This window comes from Lepidothrix coronata, unplaced genomic scaffold (genome assembly GCF_001604755.1).
Source record: "Lepidothrix coronata isolate B3197 unplaced genomic scaffold, Lepidothrix_coronata-1.0 Scaffold96, whole genome shotgun sequence".
NCBI classification, from domain to species: Eukaryota; Metazoa; Chordata; class Aves; order Passeriformes; family Pipridae; genus Lepidothrix; species Lepidothrix coronata.
Genome location: NW_016690276.1, coordinates 2634912 through 2647433, shown reverse-complemented (window position 1 = coordinate 2647433; position 12522 = coordinate 2634912). Strand labels below are relative to the sequence as shown.

Sequence of the window (12522 nt, the reverse complement as noted above, 5' to 3'; positions counted from 1 at the left end):
TACTGCAGATCTTAGTATCAAAGGGACTGTTACACATATTTTGGGGTTTTTTTTCTTTCCTGTCACAGATGGTTCAATTGGGTTACTTGGATATTCCACTGCGAAAATGGTCACACAAAACTTGTTGCAATTGCACAAGCGTAGGTAATATTTTAAAATGCTGTGGAAAATTCAGAATTTGCACCACAGACAACTAGGAAGGTAAACAAATACACACCTGTGCAAATAGTCTGCTCTCCCAATCAAGCCTTCCTGATGATACAAGTAGAAATAAACGAGACTAAAAATAAATCCAAACAGTTCTGTTGTGAAACACTACTAGGTATACTTGAGGTAAATTTAAGTATTTGTCAGAGGGGAATCCTTCTTTTTATCTGTTTCAGAAAAAATCATTTAAACAGTTCTTTGAAATTTGCAGGCAAATCAAGATGGGAGACATGGATCATTTGGCAAAACACTGTAAGAGGCAGTCACATTTAGCTTAAATTTTGGTTGTTTTCCGAGTGATACCTGGGACAGGAAACTGTTGGATAGAAAACACAATACTAAATCTACCTTCTTGCCTTCTTAAAATGAGACATTAAGGAAATTAAAACACTTTATAAACACCCATCTGTTTGAAGCCCCTAGAAAGCCCTTCAAAAAGTCTTTGATTTTGAACCATGGTACGCATCCTGCATACTGGGCTGTTTCTGAAGCTCCTTCCAAAAGTCTTTTTTATAAGTTCCTGTATTCACTACAAAAAAATTTCAGAAATAAGCTCTGTACTTGGACACTCAGACTGAAAATCATCAGTAGTGTAACAATTGTGTGGGGTTCCTGATTCAGATTTCTCAGAAGAAACACAAGAAGAAAGATAGATGAAAGTCCTTTCCTGCTTTAAAGCCACTTCTGCTGGCTACCCTTGGCCTTGCACATCGTCCTGTCCGATATATAGAGGTTTTTCTTTTCTAATAATTTCATTTCTCCTACTAAAAAAATCTACATCCTCACCTTTTTGGGGCTACTTCTCCATGATTTGACTAGCAGTCTCAGTCTCAGAGTTTATAACTGCTGTCATTTATCCATTCTGGTTGCTTTAACTTTGTCCCAAATGACGTTAAATCTCTTAAACCCATACACGTAAGCATGTTTGTGTTATCAGTGCATGTTGTTGCATGACCATACTATTCTTCCTGCTCTTCGAAACAGAAGAGTCTGCTAGGCCAATGAAAGCACATCTTAGGATGGGCATGCACACCTAGTGAGATTACCTTTGTTAATCTTTGGGAAAAAAATTTTTTCAAAAATTAGACTATTCTTTAGTTCCGAGCGCATTGGTGACAGCATAGAAAGGACCTTACCAGGATGGCTGACAAGAGAAGGAGAAAGAAATGAGACACTCAGTGCTCCAGAGAGCCAAAACTCATCAGAGCACACAGCCTTGCCCTAAAGATCTGCCCATCCAGTCAGCAGTGGGGTTCCCCTGTGGAGCTGTGGAGTGAGCTGGTGGCTGCTGCAGTGCAAGCCATGTCTATGCTGGCAGCCATACACAATACACAAGGAGCACAAACACTCATTCATGCAAGAATGAATGTTGAGTGACTTGGGTAACTCTCTTCTCAGCCATTTCTATGTGCAAACTGAGTAACATCCAGTACAAACACTTGCTTTTCTTCCTCATAAAAATGAAAGACAGTAGCACCAGAAGAAAGAACAGCTAGAAGTTCTGACTGCCATTTGGTTTTAGTGCCTGGAGTGATAACTCCGAGGTATGCCCAGCTATCAGATAAATGCAGTAGGCAGAGGTCACACTTAGTTTTTGTGTCCTTATCAGATTATGTTCTCAGATGGTTATAGCCTGGATAGAGTTAGAAAGTGTGTGCATGTTAGGCTTGCTGGCGTAAAAAGTCAGGCAATTCAAAGTTCCTTCTCTGAAGCAAGAAGGAGATTCTGGATATTCAGCTGGGTGAATTCTCTGCTCCCTTCCCAGAAGCTCCCTCCCCTGCTGCAGGTGATGCTCCTCAGTGGGTGACCATCCCTGTGGAAAGCACCTTGCAGGACTCAAGCGGAAACACTGCAAATCTAATTCATCTCTCAGACACTTCCGAAGGGTAACAAGAATCCCCATTAGTGGGAAGATGGTCCAGATGTGCTTGCAGTAGGACCTCACTCCAGTATTATTCATAGCAGTTATTCACCCTGAGTTGGTTGGTTGGGGTTTCTTGTTGTTTGTTCGGGGTGGGGGGTTTTTTGCGGTGGTAGATGATGACAAGTTTTGCACCTTATTTTTGTATTAAAAAATATCTTCTTCAGCAAGAAGCTGAATTTGCTTACATTTTGAAACTATACACTAGGTTCAAAATGTATTCCCATTCTTAGGTTAAAGGAGTGGTACATAGTACTGTTTGATGGAGTGCACAGGAGAGCACTGACTTATCTCCTCTGACTGGATTCAATGCTCTTCACATGCCTGTAGTCCAAAAATGACTCTAGAAAACTGACTCACTAGTTCTCTATTTTTGGCATTCTGGATTTCAGCAACTTCCAGATCTTATCTGTCAAGTTATTTTGGTTTTTTTTTTAAATTTATTTTCCTAATATCAAACTCTAGAAGCATTGCCTGCCATCTGAAAGTTGCAAAAGGGTACCTCATGTCACTAAAAGTAAAATTTTGGCAAGGTTTTTAATGGCACATGAGTTGACAGAGCTCTAAAGAACCTACAAAGGCGCAAGAATGCTAAGACAGAAGTTATAGGTGGCATGCAACCAAAACTGGTATTTATTAGACATCCTTTCAATGTGTCACACCAAAACACTTAATCACACACCTATGTAAGGCACTTTGTTCAAATACAAGGATGCCATTACATGGGAAAAATAATTTTAAAATAGAAATAAAAGGAAATAACATCAGTGTATCCAGCCTTAAAGCTCCTGTCTTCTAACTGTAGACTTTCACTAGTTCAGCTTCTGTTTTTCACTTCCATTTTCTCTCCCCCTTCTTTCAACTGCCTTCATTCTGATTTTCACCTGGTCTTTCAGCCCACTTTCTAGTTGTTTTAATTTTTTCTTAGTTAAAATTTGAAATATAGATGAAAAAAAAAATTCTTATGACCATATACCCTGTTCCAGTCATACATGCTCCTCAATTCCCCAATTTTATTATCACCTGATCTAGGCCTGAGGCCCAATTTCTCTTCTGAAAACTAAGCATGAAGTGTATTGTTCAGACTTATAAATACCATCAGTCATGGGACTGTCAAACCTGGAGAAGCATAAAAGCTGTGCTGCAAGGGGTGACAAAGAAAACTCAGACTACAAAAGGAAAAAGGCTACAAAAACTTGTTTCCTCTTGCCCTGTTCCTTTCACCTCCAACAGGCAAACAGTGTCGCCCAAACTATGCTGTACTGGGACAGAAACTGCACTACCAGATCAGCCTGGAATTACTTGGATGACAAGATATTCCACATTCTCATCTCTTGCGCAAATAATGTGAACTGCAATGTGGAATTCCCCAGACTCATGTAGGACGTGATCAGTTACAGGAGCTTCACACTGCAGTATATGGGCTGTCCTTTCAGCTGTAACAGCAATAACTGCAAGTGAAAAAAGGGTTGACTCCAGGAATAACCAGAGACCTTCAAAGAAGAATCCCAATGTCAGTTTCCCTTTCCTTTAAGACAAGATGTTTATGTCTCTTTTGACAAACTTCAGTGTTCCCTCTTAAACATTTTAGTATCTTTAGGGACAAAGTTAATGAATGAGACAACAAGTTTTTAATAATGTGTTTTGATTTTGATCTCCCTTTTCATTAGCCGTTAGGTCCACCTATATGCACATCCTCACAATGAACCTGACTGTAAGCTGAATTTTCACTACACTGCTGACAACTTTCCATTTTGATGAGCAGCTAACCTGGTAAACTATGAGCATATTCCGATGCTCAGCCTCCTTTCTTGTAAAAGGAAAGGAAAAGTCCTTCTCATTTCATACTTCTTCAAACCTTATCCAACTTCTTTGATTTTTGCACCATAAAGCAGAAGCTCTAAAATAACCTCCTTCAAATTCCCCCCCCAAAGGCACCTGAATTTCAAAGCTGCTCCTCACTTGAATGACTGCTGTCTCTGCTGGTCTTTAGTATGGCAATGACACACGTTCCTCACCAGAACTGGGTCTCAGTTGTGCTAGATACTATGTTGGGTGCCAGGGAAACTCAGCATTGTGATAGTATCAGGAACTAAGTTTAGGTCGGAAAACCCTTGTGATGACTGAAAACTTAATTTTATGGTCTGGAAAGTGACACACCCACTTCTCACAGCTGTAAAAGTATTTGCATTAAGAGACCTTTTAGACTATGCTACAAGAATGCTTGCTGTGTGAGGACTTCTTTTTCCTCTTTATAAAAAGACGAAAAAAAAGCGACCTGAGTACTAGCTGAAAAGAAAAGGCCTTGTTTAATAACTTGAAGGGATTCTTTGCCTGGCAGTGCACCTTTAGTGCATTTAACTCAACAGGCTCCCCTGAAGGAGGTGTTTAGTATTCTGTGATAGGGTGAAAAGTTTAGGTTTTCCATTAAAGTGGAAATAAAATAAAGAAACTACAGCTTTAAAAATGCATATTTGTATCACTCTCATTTGTACCCTCTCCTTCTTATGGACACCACATCAGGTACCACACCAAGCTGCAGTACTACAAGATCATCTATGAAGATGAACTCCTCACCAGCGAGTGAGGCTGTTACTAGGCAGGTGTTACTGGCACATATCAGCTCAGACCATATAGTGTAAATGAATAAAAGTCTGGTAATTGGGAATAATGCTACCCACAACAGCTGCAACTACTTTTTTTTCTTTCTTCCCTGAAGATATTATTTTAGGATGAGTATAACCTTACAGATGCAAAGAAAAAGTATATAACGGCCACGCCAGGTACCACTTGAAAGTGACTTAATATCATACCTGTTAGATGCTTACATTAACAGGCATTTCTTTTAAGGGTTCTTCTAAATATGAGAAAATATCAGCAGTGTTTAGATAGCAATTCCAAGTAATTTTGTTGCAAAATGGGTGTGTCTCATCAGACAGGGAAGGTCTGTTGCATCCTTCAGCCTTCCTTTTTGCTCCTGGGATTTTTGCTTTTCAATGAGTGTGATGTCCTCCTAATGGCTGCGAATTACAGCACCTTTGGGAAGCCTGCTGCCTCCCAGGGCTCAGCGAGGAGCAGCCAGCATGGTGGCTGGGATAGCAGCCCTCTGCTCCAGGGCCCAAACCAAACTACAGAGAGGCAGCCAAAGGGAGGGCACGGGGAGGACAGCAGCTCTGATTCCGAGCTCTGGGTTTGGCGCTCCCTTGAAATGAGGGAAAGTGGCACGGCAAAATCTGGGCTCTTCCCAGCAGAGGAGGTTTCAACATCACAGAGATTCTCTGAGGGAAACTGCCGCAAACTCTCCACGACATTCGAAACGCCTGCCTGTGCTCTAGTTTTTCCTGAGTAATATTTGTTCCTCCCACTCACCTGTGGCCTTCCGACCTTTCACACCTGCCGCAGGGACGAGGCACTAGGCTTCTCCGAGGGACCGCACACCACGCCCGGAGCCCTTTGGCGGGCTCGTTGAGACAGACCCCATGTTGTCTTATCACTCACTTCATTACCAAAACCCAGCAGCAAGAACCAGCAGCTCCCACCCTGTCAGCTCCCATCGGGTGGCGCGGCACCACCAAAACCCAGCAGCAAAGAACCAACAGTTCCCACTCCCTCTGCTCCCGTCGGGTCCCCCGACACCACCCCAGGACGGTCATTTAGGGCGTCCTTCGTGCGGGGACCCCCCACGAGCGCCGCTTACCCGAGCGCCGCCAGCTCCTGGTCCAGCGGCGCGGCGGGGCGCGGCTCCCGGCGCTGGGTCATCGTCCCACGGCCGCTTCTCCGCCGCCTCCGCCCCGCCGGGGAACGACTCCTGCCCGCGACCGCCCCCGCGGGACGCCGAGGAAGTGCGAGGTGGCACCTCCCCGGGCGGGTCCCGTCCCGTCCCGTCCCGTCCCGCCCCGCAGCCGCGTGAAGCCCCGTCCCCAAGGAAACGACCCCCGCCCGAGGCTTTGCGGACCCCTCCGGCCTCATCCGCGGTGCCTGGTGTGCGCCATGGCCCTCCCATCCTGCTAATGCTTTGTTTTATCCCTACGATAATTCGTATTCGCAACTGCTTTAATCTGTACATCCCTAAGCGCATATTCCAAAGTGTTTCGTTGTACGTTCATTTTCTTTTCCTGCAATTAGTGATTGCCCCTCGCCTCTTGTAGTGTCCGACAAAGTACTCAGCGAGGAAACCTGTGGAGGTGCACTCTTATTTATTCTGCAAGTGTCAGGTGTTCAACCCAGCCCCCGGAATCCCGGTGGGTTTGTAGCTTGCCCCGCCGAGAGCAGCTCCCGCGGTGTGGTACTGCCTCTGGCTTGCCTGGGAAGGGGGATTCTTCCTGCCCGGGGCCTGCCCTGCCGCAGGCACCTTGACCACTGATTTCTTTGATCATCACCCCTCTCCGTGCAGGCTTTGAAGAGGTCATGCTGCCTCTCAGAAACAGTGATAGGAACATCAACTGCTGAAAAAATACTTCTGAAGAGGGAATGAGGTTGCATCAAAAGGATGAGATATTTCTGAGTGTTGTCTGCCATCCGCCCTTTCCAATGATTAAAACGATTTCCCACAATACTAGAGGTTATTTGTATTCCCCAATACTTCATGGGCAGTAATTATTATAGGTGTGGCAAATTCTTTTACGAATTTCTTTGACAGAAGGACAGTCTCCAACAAAAAAAAAAAAAAAAAAAAAAAAAAAAAAAGAAACAATAGAATACTGTTTTCCAGTCACACTGAAGTTTTCACTAGGTATCCAGTACTGAAAATATGGTTTTTCCAGAAAAACTGGTATTTAAAGAGGATGGAACAGCTACTTGTTTTCTCTCACACACTCAGTGTGGAGCCAAGAGTCATGGAACAGGCGTGTTGCCTCTTAAGTGGGAAAAGCTTCAGAGAGATTCCATGTGTCAGATCAGACTATCCTGTTGTTTGACCTTCTGATTGTGGCTGCAAGGTGCTGTGCTCCTGTACTTGATTGTTCATCCTGAGAACCAAACATTCATTTGTAGATAAAGAGTTTGCAAATAAGCAGACTTTTCCTTATTAGGAAAAAAATTTTTTTTATAGAGAAAAATATTTTTTCCTCTTTCTGAATTTGCTCCTTCCTCTATTGTTTATTGAAAGCTTGTGATTTGAAAAAGTCTTTGGTAACCTGAAACTGAAATCCACAACATTTGATTAAATAGATGCTTTGGAGGTCTCCACTGTTTGCTCCTATTTGCTGGATGAATTTATTTCTTGTTGCTCTCCTGTTCTGGAAGCTGCTGTGTTTGATTTCAGCAGTGATGAACTTGGTTATCTTGAAGGTTATCTTATCTGTGTTACTGACAGAGGCAGAAAAGCAGTTATCAAAATTTCTGAGTTACAGAGGAAAAAGCAGAGAAATTAAAATTAATTAAATTCCAAGCAATTAAGAGCCCTGACTAAATTTTAGTAAATTCTAGTTACACCACAAATAGTCTAAAAGTTCACCAGTGCAGGCTCAAAGGTGGTTTCCAACCCTTCTGTACACCATCATGTTTTGTGCACCAGTGCGTTGTGGAGGGAGGGGGTTCCCGTCTGGGAGCAGATGCTTCCTCTTACTGTGCACCTGAGAGTGCAACGTTTCCTCTTCATTGCAGGGAAAAAAAAAAAAAAAAAAAAAAAAGGCAGAAATTGTACTCTCATGCAGCACAGAGCAGCAGAGGCTACAGATTGCCAGCTTGCATTTCGGCAGAGCCAACACACTTTAGTGTCAGAGTTTCGGACCCTTTCCCAAGCAGGAGCATCCCCGCCGGAGGACTTGGTTCCGTGTGCGATTTGAGCGCTGCGCCGAGCTGACCTGTAGGCAGCAGCAGTGCTCTAGTGCTTGCTGCTCAGCCCGGAGCGCTGCTGAGCACAAAACACCCCCAACAGAAATGGCAGGATAAGGTGCCTTTTTGAAAATCAGTGGGCACTTGGGCTTTCTACTCATCCCCTCACAGCTGTCAGTTATCATGACAGTGTGATTTAATTAAAAAAAACCGATCTCTTGAAGTCTTGCTTGAGTAATTGAATCTCATGGGAAACAAAACAAGCAAACAAACACACAGACACCAAACCCAATCATTTTTATTTCAGATCGTGAAGAAACAGAAGGAAAACTATGGCCATCAAAATGGAAAGGGGAAGGCCAATAATGATTGATACATATGCCATTATTCCTTGTCTTATGTGCCACACTAGGTTATTCCAGAATGACGTATTTACCAGCAGATTTTAAAATCCAATAAATGCTTTACATTGCAGCCACCAGGTCTCTCAGGGCAGCAGGTGCTTGCTTTTATGATAGTGCTTTTGGAGATTATGTGTTCTGTTTGGGCAGAAATTGTGGGATTGCTAGGCGAGGTTGTACCATGTGTCCTGCAAGTGGTCGGGTCCCAGGATCATGATGGTTCTTGCAGGTTTTCAAATTTTTATGCAGTAATTACTTAAAAGTGTTTGAAAGTTTTAAATTTTTCAGGTGGCTGTAATTTTGTACTTAAGTTTTAAGATATATTAAATTGATAAAGATAATAGACAGCCATGTGACTAATAAATAGACATGATCGTTGCAAAGCATAATAAGCAACTCCAGTTAATTGATAGAATTTGGAAGGAAAGAGTTGAAAATTTAAGTTCTTTCCTTTTACCATTCCACTTTCCGATAACCTGAATAGATTATAGATAGCTGTGAACCATCCAAACCTTAACCTAAAGGAAATGACTTCATCCAAGTGAAACTAAAAGGAATGGAAGTATCGCAAAGCCATCATTAACACTATTGAGATGAGGGCCAGGTTGGGATGGAGCAGAGCGGGCACCTGCAGAGCACAGGTTTCCTCTACAACACTGAGATGCCACTTAATTTATTCCTTTTAAGGTAATTGCATCTGAAAATGTTGCAGCATCCAAGACATCTAATCCCTATTCCGCTCAGGTATGATCCCATACTGTGAATACTGTGAAATGCGCTGAAGCAACTACAGAAATCTTTCCACTGTGTTCACACATGGGATGCACACTAATATCATCTTCTGAAATTAATCTCATTCTTCCCTTCTGAATGTGTCACAGATTGTCTTGGAGTGTTTATTGAAAACAATAAACATCTTTTTGTTGGAGAACATTTCATATACTGGATATCAGCATAGTGATAAGTTTACTTTGTGGATTTTGAGGCACTTGAGGCACATTTATTTAATGTGTTTCTAATTTCCATGGTTTTGAAACATGCCAGCTAGCCTCATGTTGTCTGCAATCTATTCAGGTAGGAAACACAGAACAGAGGTGAGAAAAGGGATTTAAAATCACCTGGGTTCCTAGGGAAAAATGGCTTGAAGACCAGTTGTGCAAAAGGAAGGGCTGTTCATGCCCCATTTTCTCCTACAGTTTGGGCTGGCCAGTGCTTCTATACCTAAGATCATATTGTGTTGCTGTGAAGGTTCATTCCCCAGAAGTGGATTAGGAACATGTCTCTACCTAGGCACAGCAAGAGATGCAACAGCCATGCCCTCCCAAGCCTTTGTAGAGTTTCCTGCCAAGTAGGATGGGCACAGCCATGTCACATATGAATATGATTACATATAGGATCCCAGAGATATTTATTTAATAATTCAGCTTTTTAAATCTCTTAACTCTGTCCTTAGTAAAAATGCTAGCACTCTCCATACTCTTAATAATGTGACTTTTGGGACCAAACATATTTAGCATTTCTAACCAAATGCGCTTTCCCCTCTTGTTCGCTCCAGAAAATTCAGCTCCCACTCTAGAGCTAAGCAAAGGAGGATTTTTTTCCTGATTTGTGAACTTATACAGGGACACAGGAATAAGTACAGGAAGTTTTTCTTGATGCTTGTTAAGTTTTTTCCTAGTCCTTGCTTGCTGTGTGCATAACCAGGAACTGGAACATGTATATTTTGAGAAGATAGTGGGAGATTAAACGCCTCTAGCTAGAACAGCTGTGTTATTGCACGTGGTTTGGTTTTCACAGTTTCAATAATGTGGATAATGATGTGAAGATTATCTGTTTCCAGTTTCAATTCTACAAGGAAAACTTTCTAGGAACTCTATTTAACGTACATGTGTGCCTGAAGCCTTCAACATGTTTATCAGGTCTCCTCAGACACAAAGTCTCTTTAAAACTCCTCCCTTTAGAACGATGTTGTTCTCTCTGAGTAGATTATGTGTGTTGCAAATGCTTTTTCTGTCCAGCCAAACCCCAAGATAATCTCAAGAAATAAACCCAAACATCTAGAAGTTATCTTTAAATTAGGAAATGTGAGTTTCAGAGGCTGTTACTGGCAGCACACATGGGGAGGTGGAGGAGAGCAGGTCTTGTTGCCAAAGGTCAGGGTGAGAGGCATGGCTGAAGACAGGCAGCTCCTCTTGTGGGCCAGGAGGAGCCTTGAGCCAAGTGACCTGCTGGCAGTTAAGCCTGTGGCCAAGAGGAATCAGACCTGGTTGGCATGTCTGTGCACTGTGACTATCCAGTAATTAAAGCTGTAGAGAGGAAGGGCCTCTCCAGACTCCCTCAAATCTGGATCTGTGCTGTAGCGATCTGGGGTGGGGAGCAGCTTCAGGATTGGAGACCTGAATGTCTTCACATCCAGAGTTCCTCCAGGGATTTCTGCTCCTCTCCCGCTTGCATGTGAAGCCAACCCATAACTCTGTCCGGCAGCACGTGGGATTACAGTACCCATCTGACGAGCTTGGCTAGAGACTGCCAGTGCATCCAGAGGCATAACTGACCACAAATACCTGTGTCCAATCATATATGACAAAACTGATGGAGGCACAACACATGCTTTTAGGCTTAGGTAAAAGTGTCTTAAAATACAGAATGAAACTGTTTAAACTAGAAAGGAGGTTAGGGAAAAAAAGCTGGGAATAGTTTTACTTGCTGTTTCATAAAACTGTTTCTTACTGCATCTCATAAGTTTTTTATTTATTTCATTTTGGCTTTTTACAGCTTCAAAGTTTGCATTCAAAGAACATATGAAATGTATCCGTGCACTATCAAACTTGATAGCCCTGTCACTTTATGCAACTGTTTGTGGATACAAACTTTAAGAGTAACACTGACAGCTGAGTAGAAGGGAGCTAAGGAGAAAAATTATTTTACCCAAATAAAATTATGTTACATCAGTAGCTCTGAAAACATTTGAATGTTGCATCGTTCTGCATTTTATGGCACTGCTGATGCATAAGTAGGATACTTAGAATCTGGGTCAAAAAGAGGATGCAATTACTTTCTGATGACAATGATTGCAATTACAGTGCCTTTTCCTTGCTGGGCAAGCATGGGTTAATATGCTATCATAATGTGAGCATAATATGTTATGCTTACATCAGAAGGCATCTTGCTAGAATTATGGTTTGCATTTTCCAGTGCCCTTTTAAAAGCACAATTCACTGCCAGTTGCTAATTTAAAGATGTATATACCCTGTGGCAGGTCAATTTTTTTTCTAAAATAAATAAGAACCTAACCTTAGAAAGGGTGCAGGTGCTTTACAATTAACATTTTGCGGACCCTAATTGGTTTAATTGCGTTCAGCGCGCTGCCAATGCCTGGTGTGGATGACTTCTTCTCTTACCAGCACGTGGCATGAATGACCATTTGCAAGCCAGCAGCAGTTTCATCTTCCATTCCATGTTCAGGCATTTCAGCGACTTTAAAAACCAACACTCTGTCACATTAACACCCAAGACTAGTCTCCTGTCGGGGCCCAGGTTATAAATAGAGATCCTCTCCAGAAGCCTGGTCTTACCTGAGACATCCATCTACTGGTGCTGCCAGGCGTGATCCTTGCATGTGCATTACAGGGTGATTGCAGAGGATCTCTCCTGCAATGGGGGGCAGAGGTTGTGCAAGTTATTGTGCATGGCACGCGCTCCTGGCTCGAAGGGCGAGAGCATGTGCCCTGCTGGTTTTGATTAGTGGAAAGGATTGTGTGAAAAGAGGAGAGGGGAGAGCAGGCAGGCAACCATGCCATGCTTTCCTACAGAGCCTTTGACACGCACCAGGACAGTCATTTTTCTGCGATTAAGCTGACTTTTTTGTTGTTTTGGTTTTTTTTTTCTGGGCGAGTGCATTTGTCCAAGTAGCACAGTAGGTGGTATTAAAAAATCCTGCCTGACCGCACCACTTCCCTATAGCTATTTATTGTACCACGGACTACAACAGCTGCACTGGGCTTCCACGTGACATACATGTCTGGTCTGTGCCAACATATCAGCCCGTCAGGTCCTCTTATTTATACTGCGACTTTCATAGCAGCAGTCTCACCCCACTTCACATGTTATAATTAGACCTTGAAAACCAGTGCAGATAAACATAACTCAAATGTTAAAAATCTCCAAACTGACTGACACAAACAAGTAATGTAGTGAGGGGCTGGAGAGTTTCGTTTT

At 42.8% G+C, this 12522-nt stretch overlaps 1 protein-coding gene across 1 annotated transcript in view; it reads right to left on the bottom strand.

Moving 5' to 3' along the window:
• The window catches only part of DAPP1 (dual adaptor of phosphotyrosine and 3-phosphoinositides 1), a 22018-nt gene extending 16107 nt beyond the window's left edge, over positions 1-5911 (bottom strand). The window contains exon 1 of the mRNA XM_017822251.1: positions 5826-5911. Coding sequence (XP_017677740.1) covers positions 5826-5887 — 62 coding nt within the window. The 5' untranslated portion in view covers positions 5888-5911. The remainder of the gene's footprint in view (positions 1-5825) is intronic.
• Positions 5912-12522: the final 6611 nt, after the last annotated feature.